Source organism: Trichechus manatus, unplaced genomic scaffold (genome assembly GCF_000243295.1).
Source record: "Trichechus manatus latirostris isolate Lorelei unplaced genomic scaffold, TriManLat1.0 scaffold00041, whole genome shotgun sequence".
In the NCBI taxonomy this organism is placed as follows: domain Eukaryota; kingdom Metazoa; phylum Chordata; class Mammalia; order Sirenia; family Trichechidae; genus Trichechus; species Trichechus manatus.
In genome coordinates, this window is record NW_004443977.1 from 10,061,034 (window position 1) to 10,074,982 (window position 13,949).

The 13,949-nt window shown below is 51.5% G+C and overlaps 1 protein-coding gene across 1 annotated transcript in view; it reads right to left on the reverse strand.

Annotated features, from left to right (window-relative positions):
- Positions 1–623: 623 nt before the first annotated feature.
- CFAP65 (cilia and flagella associated protein 65) overlaps positions 624–13,949 on the reverse strand; it is a gene marked incomplete at its 5' end in the record, with an annotated part of 41,900 nt that continues 28,574 nt past the window's right edge. The window contains 14 exon segments of the mRNA XM_004376391.1: positions 624–759; positions 853–990; positions 1,639–2,145; positions 2,678–2,809; positions 3,460–3,662; positions 3,904–3,948; positions 5,260–5,367; positions 5,571–5,684; positions 5,978–6,121; positions 7,329–7,487; positions 7,590–7,781; positions 10,039–10,149; positions 10,317–10,383; positions 10,685–10,861. Coding sequence (XP_004376448.1) covers positions 624–759; positions 853–990; positions 1,639–2,145; positions 2,678–2,809; positions 3,460–3,662; positions 3,904–3,948; positions 5,260–5,367; positions 5,571–5,684; positions 5,978–6,121; positions 7,329–7,487; positions 7,590–7,781; positions 10,039–10,149; positions 10,317–10,383; positions 10,685–10,861 — 2,233 coding nt within the window.

The window sequence follows — 13,949 nt, forward strand, 5'->3', positions numbered from 1 at the left end:
GGAAGGCGGTACAGTCCCTGGTCTGCGGATTCAGAATCACCATGGGAGACGCTTGATAGGGTTTGTGGCCCGTTGTCTGGCAGTGGCCTCGAAATACGCCCCAGAGCCTAGTTCCTGGCCCTCGGAGGCGTGCCTGGATTTCCCGATCTCTCACCTGAGAGTGCCGGGCGCCGAGAGAAAGAGCTGGCCCGGGGCCTACCGAGCCTCGGGGCTGGCGCCGCGGGGAGAGGGTAAGGGTGGTCACCCCATCTCGCGGCCACCTGCCGCGCTGGCCGGCCTGGCGCTCAGTTCGTGCCCACCGGTGCGCTGGGGCCAAGGCCAATCAAGCCCGGGCTGGAGCGCCCTCCACTGGCCGGACGGAGTTCCTTACCGGGCCCCGAGCTGCAAGAACTCTTGCCTGCTGCTGGGCTGAGTGTGAAGGCGCATCCTCCGGGCTCCCAGACCCGCCAGGCCGTTGAGGGCCACCCCGACCGCCCCCACCAGCCGTCCCTCCCAGAGCGCGCGCACGAGTTCTTCCCGTGTCGGGGAAATAAAGTCAAGGGCGATGTAGAAAAAAGGCTAGATGCTTTACGCGGTGGGGGGGGGGGGCGGGGGCGGGGGGGAGCGAGGAGAGGTCAGCGGGGCTAGGGCGGCAGGTCCGAGAGGCTGGGCTCTGCCATCCTCGAAGAGTCAGTAGCGTGCGGCATTGCCAGGCGGGGCGCCTCCTCTTGCTGCTGGTGCACTGGTGATGTCTGTGGCAGCGGATCCGGGGTCACCATCCTGGAAGACAGGAAGCCCCAGGTAGGGATGGGGCTGCCGGCTGAGCCTGCCCTCCCCTGCCGCCCGAGCGTCGCCTGGCCCAGGCGCCCCCACCTGGGCACGCTGAGCGGCGGCAAGGCGATGACGCGCGGCCGCGAGGTAAGCACCACCTCCCCACGGCTAGCTTCCACCAGGATGTTCTGGATCATGTTCTCCAGCAGCGCCTCCTGCAGGCTGGCGAAGGCCGGGAGCCTGCGGATGGAGTGGGGAGGGGCACCAGCGTCGGTACCGCCACGGTCCGAGGGCGCTTCTCCTCGCCTCGCGTGCGCGGTACAGTGCACCATGTGCTTTACTTGGATTCTCATTTCACCATCCCCTTCCCAACGCTATGGGGCATCTTTTACACACCCCAAGAGTGGCTAAGACAGGCCAAGTGGCCAAAAGGCACGGTGCTGGTAGAAGTGGTGGGATTCGAATCCTGGCAATCCTACTCCGCATCCTTGGGCCAGGTTTGGGAAAAGGCAGTGAGCGATGTGAGGGTGCAAAAGAGACTGACTGGGGCCTAGGGAATCCGGACAAGGACAAAAAGCATCCACAGAGCAGGCCTGGGGGAAGGTGGTGCAAGACACCATACTTCTCTCCTGGCTGTAGAAACCCATTTAAAAGGTGCTAACCACTCTGTGAGGAGGAAAAAAAATCACAAAACCTAAAAGCTCAGGCTTGCTGTTCAAACGTTCTGTAAATATTCCCATCAAGGCCTTAAGCTACCAACCTGGTGTCACTGAACGCTGAATTGGGAAGAGATGCCCACGTGGCAGAAACCTACCCAGCTTACCATGGCATCCTGGGTCCTTGTGCACACAGCCCTCTGCCAACCCTCACCCGGGCCCGGCTGCTCACCGACTGATGGTCTCCTTCTCATCCCTCTCCTGCTCCTCCTGCATCATGACCTTCAGCTGCTGCTGCCACTGCCATTGCAGGGACTCTCGGGACGCAGTCTGCAGCGTGGGCTCCATCGCTATCCAGGCCAGCTTCTCTTCCTTCTCCTCCATCTTCTCCTCCTCTATCTCCTCCTTGCCCATATCCTCTTCCTTTTCTGTCTCTTCTTCCTCTTCCATTTCCTCCTCCTCCTCTTCTTCTTCCTCTTGTTCCTCCTCCTCTTCCTCTTGCTCCTCCTCTTCCCCCGATTTCTTCTTCCTCGGCGTGGGTTTGAACTCCTCCTCCTCCTTGCTTTTCCCTTCCTTCCTGATTTTGGGAGGTGGAGGCAGGACTGGCACTAAGTGCAGGCTGCTCTTCTTGGCCATGGACCTGGCCGACTGCTCGTTCCAGAACTGGCAGAAGTAAGGCACCTGCTCCACCAGACTTTGGTCCACAGCCTCATGGAAGTTCTTGTCCTCCAACAGACCCCTGGGTGGCAGGGAGGAGAAGACGGTCCTTGTTGAAGGGTCTCAAAGACCCCTGTGGGGCCCTGGCTTCAGGGTTCCCAAAGGGGCAGCTCTTGCCTACTGTGTCCACAGGCAGGTGCTAGGTGGAGGAGGGGAGCCCTTGGTCGGTTGCCCTTCCCACCCTTCTTCAGAGGAAGGCATCTTTGGGTTCCATAGATTCTTGGAGGTGACCATTACATGGTGGAGGAGGAGCCAGGAGGTCAGAGTTACACTGATGAGGGTCAAAAACCCTGGGGAGACAGTGAACTCCAAACCTAATCTACCAGCCATGGATGGGGAGAACTTAGGACCCAACCCTGAGGATCCCTCCAGCCCGTTCCAGTATAGCTGCACTATCCTGGGGGTCCTGGGGCCACCAGTGAAGGGATCTTCTGAGGAAGTTCTATTTCTCAGAAAAAGAAGGTCAGGGACTTCAGAGGCTATGGATAGACGCAGAATTGTCTAGATGAACTGGAGAAATGGTTAGGGCGAGGGTACAGGAAGCGGGTGGTTACCTGATGATAGTGGTGAGAGAGTCAATCAGGAGCAACTTCTCCTGCTTGGAGACAGAGGCCCACTTACTGTAGGTGGATTCTTCCTCAGAAATCTCTGGCACCTCCCCAGGGGGCTTCTTCTTTGGCAGTTTCCTGGGGTAGACCATGGCATTTTGAGTGGCCTGGGCAAGCCAGCATGCTGGGTTTGAGGGCACAAGCAATGGTGGTGGCTGCCCAGGCATAAGGACATAAGTGAGTTCAGGGCTTCCAACCGGTTCAAACCCCTGCTGAGAATTTGCATTTCTAACAAGTTCCCTGCTGAGAATTTGCATTTCCACCCCAGATATACTGAATCATAATCTACATTTTAATAAGATCCCCAGGTGATTCTTCAGTATAAATTCCTGGGAACTTTTTAGAAATGCAGATTCTCAGCAGGGAACTTGTTAGAAATGTACATTCTCAGCCTTAACCCAAATGTGGTGGTATTGCAGGGGGAACAAAACCCAACACTCAGAGGAAGTGCAGGACCTAGAAAGGCTCCAAGTTGGAAAAGGAAGGAACGAGGAGAGGCAGGGAGGCCTAAGTGGTTTCCTTAGGAGGCTCTGGCTGTTTTGCCCCTCTCTTGTAAGGGCCTAAGCAGTAATGAGGCATCTTGGGTCCAGCAGTGCCCAATGGGTCCCACCACCTCTGCACTTGCTTCAACCAGTCACCAAGGGCTATATCTGGGCAGCCCCAGTTCTGGAGCAGGGGAGGGGACAAGAGAGTAGAGGAAGGAGACTTCTGCCTCCCCGAGAGTTCACCGATGCAAGAAGTGGCAGGAAAACTCTGAGAAGAAGTTGGCCAGGAAGTAGTCGGTGGCATGGGTGCGGGCAGTGAGGCCCAGGTAGAGCATGCCTGGCAGGGGCGGCTTGGGGCGTGGCCAGGATGACTCCTCCTTTGGGATCTTCAGGTTCCAGCTGGCAGGCTGGTTGAAAGACTGCTGGTTCTTGATGGGGGGCAGCGTCTTTGGAAAGGGGGAGGCATGGACAACAAGGGTTTGGAGGCTGCATTCCCATCACCCATCGGTCACTTGGCCTAGCCCCCCAACCAGGACTCTTGAGCCACATAGGGGTTTGGCCCCACCCATTGGCACACTTGACCGTCCCTTTTAGGAGGCTGAGCAAAGGGTTGTAGGTATCTCTGGGAGACAGCAAGAACCCCCTCAAGTTATCCCAAGGAGATGGGCCTAGAGCTGATGGCCTCACCTTGTACTTCCTCACTGGTGCGCAGGCTGTGCAGTACACCCTTCTCTGTGGAAGCAGACAGAACCCTGCTTAGGATGGCGAGAGACCCCAAACAGACTTCCCACTTCCTAGCCCTCTTGCGGACCCATGGAGGGCCTGAAGTCAATGTCAGGCCCTGCTGTGTCCTCTTGGTCCTGCCCAGCTCCCACACCCTACTCCAGAACCTTTCCTAGGGACATGCTGGGCTGGAAGGCGGCCCTTCACATTTTGCCTGCAGACAAGGAAAATCTGGTTACCCGAAAGAAGGGAAGACAAGGAGGACAAGGAGACGCCACCTAACACTTGCAAGCTGCCCCAAGGGTCCTGGTTCTTATGCCTGGTGCTCTGTGGTTTGGTGAGATTAGGAAACATCCTCCCTTATTAAGACTTCATGCAGAAATCCTTTCTCCTATGCCCCCCAAGAAATAATTTGCATTCAGGTTAAGCCAGAGCTTCAGAGGGGAACAGTGTCTCCCTGGGGGTTGAGTGTGGTGAACACAGAGGTGATCAGGGTGAATAAATCAGGTAAGAGCTGAGATGGAAGTCTGTCTCGTGTTTATTATCATTCTCCCTCCACAAATACTAACAGCCCATGTTTAGTGCGAGCTTCCTGGGTGCTAGGCAGTTTTACGCATGTTACATATATCAACTCATTTAATCCTCACAACAACCCTACAAAGCAGATAATATTCTACTTTCATCTTAAGTACAGTTTAAACTTTTATTTTTAACCTTTTTAATATGGAACATTTCAAACGTACACAAAAGTGGAGAGAATGCTACAAAGAATCCTCCATTAGCCATCACCCGGCTTCAACAATTAGCAACTCATGGCCATGGCCAATGTTTCATCTATACTCCACCTCTGGATTATCTTGAAGCCGATCCCAAGTGTCACATTACCCTCAATTTACAGTTGAGGGAACTGAGAGGTTAGATGACTTGGCCAAGGTCACAGAGCTAGAAATTGTCAAAGCCAGGAATCAAAACCAGGTGGTCTGTTTCCAGAGCCTGCACCCAAAACTACTATGCCACACTCTTCTATCAGAAGGTGAGCTCTGTCGTGTTTCCCCTGGGTCTTCAGTGCCTAGCACGCAGTAGGCACTCATTAAATACTGGTTACATGAAGGAAGGGACGGTCAGCCAGCCTTCTGTACCCGAAGAGTCTCATGGGAGAGCTGTGAACATGTTATGTTTAACCTAATGAATTAAATTTAATCTCTTATGGTGGATCAGCCAATTTTGCGTGCAAAACCACCTCGGATCACACCCCTTTCACCTCTGATAAGGCCATTCAGAAAGCTCTAGGGTGTCCCAGGCCCACTCAGCCCTCCTCACCTTCACTTTCCTATCTGTGATGGTGAATTCCACTTCCTGCCGTGCCTTCTCTTCCTTCCACTCCTGCAGTTCCTTATTGTACCGCCTCAGGAGTTGCTGCCGGTACACCTGTGGCCCAGGACAAGGAGAGAGAAGACCAAGGTCTGGACGGTCTGCAGCCAGGCCTTGCCCTGCGCCTGTGCTATGGGCCCCTACCCTTCCAGTGGCTGGCCCCTACCTCTCTCTAGGGATCTGGGGATCTCAGAGCCCACCTCACCCTCCAGTACAGGAAGGACAGGGCATCCCACCTTTTCTCTGGGACTGGTCCTTACCTTGCATACCAGGTCCAAACTGTAGAAACTGGCATGCACGGAAGCCTTCAGGGTCACCACAAATGGGACCGTCTCTTCAGGAGCCACTTCCCCTACCATGGGACTCACGGACACCTGTTGATTTGGAGAAGGGTTCTCTGGAGTTTCATATGGATGGGACGGGGTGGGATGGAATGAGATGGGGTGAGGTGGGATGGAATGAGGGGAAGGGTGGGAGGGTGGAGTGGAATGAGGTGGGGTGGGACAGGATGGGGTGGGGTAGAGTGGGATGGGATGAAAAGGAATGGGATAGGATGGGGTGGGGTGGGGTGAGGTAAGTGGGGTGGGGTGGGATGAGATGGGGCTGGACAGGATGGGTGTTGGGCTCTGCTGAAGGTTCTGATTCTGTGAGCACAGGGGATGCTCACCTCCCCAAAGACTAGAGGCTTCAGTTGCCAGGCAAAGACAATTGTCTCATTCTTGGAGATATTGTTGAGGAACAGCAAGCGGCTGCATTTGCTCTGCACAGGGATGTTTCCCAGGGAGATATGAGACTGAGACAGGAAGACAGTCTGTTGGTGGAGACAGCACAATAGCAACTTTGGGAGGGGAAGGAATAATAACCATAGTAACCACTACCAGTAACTGAGTCTTTTGACAGGCCAGGTACCATGTTAATTGCCTTACCATGTTAAGTGCTCTACATGCATTTGATCTTCACAATGGCCCTATGATGTCAGTGCTACTATTGTCCGCATTTACAGATGTGCCACCGAGGTTCAGGGAGCATAAGTAATTTGCCAAAGATCTCTCACATACACAACTGGTATAAACCCAGACAGTCTCACTCTACAGCCTATGCTTTTAACCATTAAAATAGGCTTGGAAGGGCTGAGAGAATCTGACTTAGCTTAGAGAAGACAGAACTAAACCAGCATGAGTTGTCTCTGAAGGATAGTTAAAAAACAGCCCACTCCCTGGAAGTTTCTGGCTTCTTCACTGGGCACAGAACAGGAGCTGTACTGTAGAGGTGTCTGGAAAGACTGAGACCACACAGAAGGGCCCTTTCGCTCTGCCCAGACCCTGAGTGCCTCCAGAGAAGAGGATTTATCAGGCTCTTCTCTGTCCCCAGGACCTACACAGTACTCATCCCAGAAGAGGAGTCCAACTAGCATCTGAGTGGATGGGTGGACAGGTTGATGTATGGGTAGATAATGATTGGATGGATGGGTACATGGATGGATGGATGAAGAAGTGGATGGATAGATGGCTGGATGGGTATATGGATCAATGGGCAGTTGGATGAATGCATAGATGGGCAGGTGTATGGATGAATGTATTAGACCTCCCAACAGTGAGGAGTGTGTGAATAAAAAGTAGTCTTATTGACCCTAGATGTCTTTCAGCAGAATCCATCCAGGTCTAGGGGAGGGACTGTTATGTATGAAGATAATAACCTAGAGTTCTAGAATGGGAGTGCTTCTTTCTGTCCCTTCCAGTAGTCCCATCCCAATGCCCATAAAAGAGGGCAGGATGGAGGGCCCTCAAGTAAGTAGAATGGCATGAGCAGGAACACCTGTGGGCACTAGGTGGCAGGGTAAGCCTCTCCTGGAGCTGGTGCTGCCTCCTAAATCTGGAGAAGGCTTGTTCCAGGCCTCACCTCTGCATCCCTTCTCAATTCCATCTTCCAAGCTCCCTAGACCTCTGTCTGCACTGCCCACTTTGGGCCCTCGTACTCCCCTCCAAGGCCTCAGGCCTTCCCAGGTCCCTTTCCCCCACCTGTCCAGGAACCATCAGCCTAAAGTGTGTGGAGCTGTTGTCCAACGAGGAGATGTTGTGAAATGGGGCTGTGTCTCCCATGACATGGGGGTCATAGCCCACTCCCTGGAAGCGGATGAGGGCTGAGTTCCATCCCAGGATATGAATGGGCACGTCCACCTGGGAAGTCAGCAGGGTGGGGGTTAGGGTTGGTCAGAGCAAGGTCTCCTGAGGGAGCCAATGCCCACTCCCCAGCCCATATTATTCCAGGTTGCTGCTCACTGTGTAGGTCTTGGCCTCGATGGGTGAGAAGATCCATAAGATCTGAGCAGTTGTGCCCGGCTGGATCTCCCCTTGGGGATTGAGGCAGCTGAAGATGGGGTGATTGAAGTTTTGTTCCTGAATCTGCAACAGGATGCTGATCTGAATCTCATACGTCACAGGCACTGAACCCCCGTTGTACAGCTCATAAATCTGCAGGGGGCAGGAACAGGGAACTCTTCACACCGGCTCAGGACTGCAATCCAGAGAGCCTGAGGTTCTATGTCCATTGCAGAAGGACAGGTTTATTTCCATAATGTCACCCTTAGAGTCTCAGAGCTCCTGTAAGTCCCCTTGATTTCCCTCATGGCTTGATCACCCCAGAAGTATGTAAACCATTTTTGAAACTACTTTCAGCTTGTGACATTTTAGGACAATTTGTAATCCTATTTGTAAAGGAACACTTTATTTACTCTCAACTCACCTTTGTCAAGCTATACAAGGACCTAGTGCTTGTGTCCCTAGTGTTGGGATTTAGGGAAGTGTCCATGCACAAACCGTCCAGACCCTTCATCACTTTACAGGCTCCTCGTTCTTGTTACCTGCAAGGCCGCCACTTTCCATGGCTGCCATTAGAGGTAGTCCTGCTCAAAGGCAAGTAAGGGGGCAGAAGGAAGGTCTGAAGTCCCCAAGAACTAAGTCCAAAAGTTGGGAGCCACAGAATGTCCTAGAAGAAACCAGAGATCTTCTGGTCCAATCCCTCATTTTATAGATGAGACAACTGAAGCCAGAGAGAATAAATCAGGACCTAGTCCTGGACCGTCTTCTCATCTCTCTCAACACTCACTCCAGGGAATGCAGACTGTAGTTCTCTGGCCTGGACCACCCCTCTGAGCTCTAGACCTGCTGTCCAACTCTACTTGACAACCCCTCTTGGTTATCTCATAGTCATCTCAATCTTGGCCCAAACCAAACTCTTCCCTTTAAAACCTATTCCTCGCCCCACCCATTTGTCTCCTCTCAGCAAATGGCACCACGTATCCTCAGCAGCTCAAACTAGGAATCCAATATGTCCAATATGCCCTCTCCCTTTTTCTTCCCATATTCAATGTCCAGCAAGTCCCAGTGATTCTGCTGCCAAGATATATATTAAATCTGTTTACTTATCTATCTCCCCTGCCCTCTCACAGGTCCAGACCATCATTCTCTCTCATAATCTCAAGAATGAAAGACGAAGCTTGGCCACCATGATGAAGTTGGGGTGGAGGCACAATTGGGTGTCTTGACTCTGGGTCTGGGAGACTTCCCATTGCTTATACCCAGGACCACAGGGAAGTGGTTCAGTCTTGCTGGAAAGCTTGTGGGGGCCACAGAGTCTTTGCCTTCCTTTTCTAAGGCTTGGTGGTGTCCAGCCCCAAATGGGGCTGCTGGGAAACCAGCAGGGTAGAGGGTGGTATACGGAAGTACACATAGCTCAGGGTTAGGGCCCCTACCCCCCTCAGGATGAGAAAATCCATTTCTCTGCCTCTAGGCTGAACGGCCAGAGGTGCTGCCCAGAAACACGCAGGCTTCTAAACGGGTAGAATTTTCACAGCTGTGAAATGTTTGGGAAAATACTATATGTCCCTCTCTTGGAGATTTCCAATGTACATTTTCAGAGCAAAGGAACCCGATTCCCTCCGGTTAATAAAGAAAGAAAGTTCTATAGCTTCCTTAGGAGTCAGTCACCCTCCGGCTCTTCTCACTCTAGAAAGGCATTCTTCTTGGAGCAGTGTTTTTCAGTCTGTGGCTGAAACCTATTAGTGAGTGGGTCATGGGATCAATTTAGTGGGTCATGTCCAGCATTTAGAAAATGGGACATTAAAAAAAAAAAATCAGAGTACTTTTCATGTAGCAGCTTAAGTATAAGGTCCCTAGGTGGCACAAACGGTTTGAGCTCAACCGCTAACCTATAGCAGTTTGAACGCATCCAGTGGGACCATGGAAGAAAAGGCTCGGCAATCTGCTTCTGTTACAGCCAAGAAAACCCTAGGGAGCAGTTCTGCTCTAACTCATGGGGTCACCATGAGTTGGAATGGACTCGGTGGCAACAGCAACAGCTTAAGTATTGACTTGTGATACTTTTGCTTTGGTTGTATGTGTATTTACATACTGGGTCATAATCTAAAATAGATTAGCGTGGTTCATGGTCAGGGAAGTTTGAAGAACCCTGCTCTAGAGGAAGGAACCCCTAACTTTTGCAGGGAAACTAGGCCTGGCAAAAGGGCTTAGCACCAGGCACCAGGGACTAAGGTCTGTCACTTTGGGTCTCTCTCAGCTGCCCAGACTTGGGGTTTGACCCACCAGCACCCCCTCTTAGAGTGGAGGCTCCTGGAGGGCAGGGTCTCTACCACCTTGTCAAGTGCTGACCCAGATACACAGACATCAACGCTCAGCCTTTTTGGTGACTAGGAAGATGCAGACCACTGACCTGCCGTGGGGGCAGCGTGTCACCGATGGGGACAGGGATAAACTGGTGGCTAGTGGAGGTGAAGTGCACGTACTTCTGCTCCAGCTCCACTGTCACACCTATGAAATTAAGCTGTAAACACAAAGTCCCATGAGTAGAATCCTGGCCTGGGAGGAAATGATGCTTCCACAGAGAGATCTGGACCCCAGCTCCCTGGGGGGCACCACTCCCTTCTGTCCAGAGAGCCCCTTCTCCTCCAGCCTGAGACCCAGGACAGGACAAGGGTGCTGGGGCCTCACCAGGATCTCTCGGCCATGGGACACCTTGAAGAGCACCGGGAGGCGATCGGTGCCGACGAACAGGTGGCTGGAAGGGAGGAGACAAGTCTAGTGGTGAGATCTTGAGCCTGGGACAAGTTGGGGGATGCACGGAGACGACACACCTATGGCTTTGAGCAGGCTAGCCCCTAGGAGCATATGGAGACCTTGACCTGGGGCCAGGCTGGGAGGGGATTAAACTAGGCCTGGAGCCTTCCCTATAGGTGGGAAGGTGGGGTCTTCCCAGGGTGGTGGCCACTCAGGGTACCCTGGGGTCCCACAGTCCTGTGGGAGTCAAGGGAAAGGGGTCTCCACGACTGGAGCTGCAGGGCGGAGGCTGAGGAGAGCACCTGTATTTGAACTCCACCACCTGCTCCTGCCCGGGACTCAGGCTCCCGGCCTTGGGGCTGATGGAGAAGAGGCAATTGTCCTGTGCACGCATTTGGTGCAGCTCGGTACAGTTAAACTCTGCTTGCTCTGCCCACAGCTCCAGGCCGATCTGCTGGTCACTTGGAAACAGGAAGGCCCTGGGAGATGGGTGGGAAGCAGGGGAGTGAAAACATGCAAAGATCTGTCAGTCAGAATAGCGAGCAGACCCCTGAGCCCTGGGTAGGACAGAAGAGGCCTCCTCCCGCCTCCCCTCCTCCACTCCTCCATCAGCAAGCTTCCTGTGCACAGCTGAGCAAACATGGCTTTTGTAGATTCTCATTTCATTTTGGTCCCCAAACCCGTGAACAGAAGCAGGGCCATGGCGACAGATGGGAAGTGAAGGTTGGGGATCTCACTGTGGGTGCCAGAGGTTAAGAGGGTAACTTATACATGTGAGTCACTCTGAGCTGGCCACTAACCCTGAAGGGGTTTCTGTGCCAAACCTCTTAGGAAGGGGTCAGCTGAGGCTTCAAAAAATGCCAGAAGCCCCAAAACGGGGTCCCTGAGAGGTAGCGTGTCCGCGCCAGTTTGGGCACAGAGGCAGAGAACGGACACTCCAGTAGGCTGGCCCTCTCGAAACAGAAGCTGGGCTGTGCGTACAATTGTTGTTGTCAGCTGCTGTCAAGTCAGCTTCTGACTTATGGTGACCCCATGCATAACACAACAAAACCCTGCCCAGTCCTGCGCCATCCCCATGACTGGCTGCAGATTAGACTGTTGTGATCCACAAGGTTTTCATTGGCTGATTTTCAGAAGATCACCAGGCCTTTCTTCCTAGTCTATCTCAGTGTGCAAGCTCCACTGAAACCTGTTCAGCATCATAGCAATGCACCAATGATGGAGGAGTGGTAGCTGGGCATGAGGTGCATTGGCTGGAAATCAAAATGCAGGTCTCCTGCATGGAAGGTGAGAATTCTACCACTGAACCACCGCTGCTTCACTGCATGTAATTAATGCCTCTGCAATGCCTCGAACTGTATTTACTGCACGCCAAATAGCTGACCAAACAAGGGACAAAGGGGCCCAGGGCCAGTCTGCTGAAACTCTCAGAGAGATGGCCCACAACTGGCCCCAGCAGCAAACTGGGCAGGGATATGAACAAGCAGCATCCAGAAGAGGAAACAGAAACAGCCAACAAACCTCTGAAAAGCCTCAACAGGAGTCAGGGAAATGCAAACTAAAACTCCCACAAGGAATCACTCTTACATTTTTTTCCCCTCCAAATGTGAAAAATATTTCTACGCAGTGCTGGTAAATTTAGAGAGAACAGATGCCCTCAAACATAGCTAGGGAGAGAGGGAACTGCTATGACCTTTTGGAAGGAATTTTGGCAGCATCAGTTAAAATAAAGGATGCATATGTACTTTGACTCAGAATTCCCACTTTGGGGAACTAGCTTGGAGGAATAAAAGCAGGCGTGTAAGTGCACACACACACACACACACACACACACACACAAGGATGTTTATTACAACTTTCTTTGTAGTGACAAAAAAACAAACACTGGAAATAAATAATGGCTGCCAATTAAGCGGTAAATTAATAACTTAAGGTCCATCCATATTACAGACTGTTGTTGTTAGGTGCCGTTGAGTTGATTCTGACTCATTTCGACCACATGTGACAGAGTAGAACTACCCTATGGGTTTCCTAGGATGTAATCCTTATGGTGGTGAAGTAAAGGGTCAGGGAAAGAGAGGAAGACCCTCAACGAGATGGATTGACACAGTGGCTGCCACAACGGGCTCAAGAATAGTAACGATTCTGAGGATGGCGCAGGACAGGGCAGTGTTTCGTTCTGTTGTACACAGGGTTGCTATGAGTCAGAACTGACTCGACAGCACCTAATAATAATAATAATAATAAATTTTTATGGAAGTCGATCGCCAGGTCTTTCTTTCACGGAGCCACTGGGTGGGTTCAAACTGCCAACCTTTCAGTTAGCAGCCAAGTGCTTAATTCCAGGTTTCTTTTATATTATGGACTATTATGCAACTATTAAAAAGAATGAATTATGTGGAAACAATTCAAGTGTCCATCAACAGGCACTTGGGTCAGCAAAATGTGGTGTATACAGACAATGGGATGTTATTCGACCATAAAGAGAAATGAAGTCCTGATACATGTTACGACGTGGACGAACCTTGAAAACATTATGCTGAGTGAAGTAAGTCAGACACAAAAGGACAAACATTATACGGTCTCATCTACATGAAATATCTAGAAGGAGCAAATGCACAGAGACCGAAGTTTATTAGTGGTTACCAGGGGCAGGTGGGAGAGAGCACTCAGTTTCTGCTTAGGGTGATGGAAAATTTGGAACTGGATAGTGGTGATGGTAGCACAACATGATGAATATAATTAATGTCACTGAATTGTATGCATAAAAATGATTGAAATAGCAAATGTTGTGTTATATGTATTTTACCACAATTAAAAAAAAAAAAGAATGAGTTAGATCTATATGTATTGATCTGTAGTGATCTGAAGAGAATGCTATTGATAGAATGTTGGAGTGAAAATGTTTTGCAGGAAGTAATATGTATAGTATTGTGCTATTACTGTAAAAAAAAATGAAAGAGGAATGTCATATGGGTGCTGAGAAGGGTGTGGAAAGCATACTTCCAACCCTGGTCACCCCCGTAGCATGGACCTGGAGAAAGAGCTAGGGAGCTTCTCACTTTTCTTCTATCACCCCTATATCATGTGACTTGTAACACAGTGAATGCACTGCTTTTGTACTTTTAATGGGGCATATTGACGAGGGGCAAAATTGAAGATCTTGCTACGTTGGGGTCCTCCAGATAATTCCAATGGCTCCTTTGCCTTCATCTTCCGCATCCAGTCTCCCTCCTAAATAACTCTCTATCCCCTTTTCCCTGCCAGTCCTCTGGTGTGGGCTTCCTGTTCTCCATGTGGATGCTTGCAGCAGCCTCCCAACCAGTCCCCTTGCCTCAAGCTTCCATCTACCACTAGTCCATCCTCCCACAGTGGCCAGAGTGACAGGTCTTGAAAGTAGATCATGCCCTTCTCCCCATTTCCACCTTAAATCCCACCAACGCACTCAGGAAGAAGTGCAAACTCTCAGAAGGATTCCAAGGCCCTGCCTGACCTGGAAGGAGACCTGGTGGCACAGTGGTTAAGCACTTGGCTGCTAACCAAAAGGTTGGTGGTTCAAACCCACCC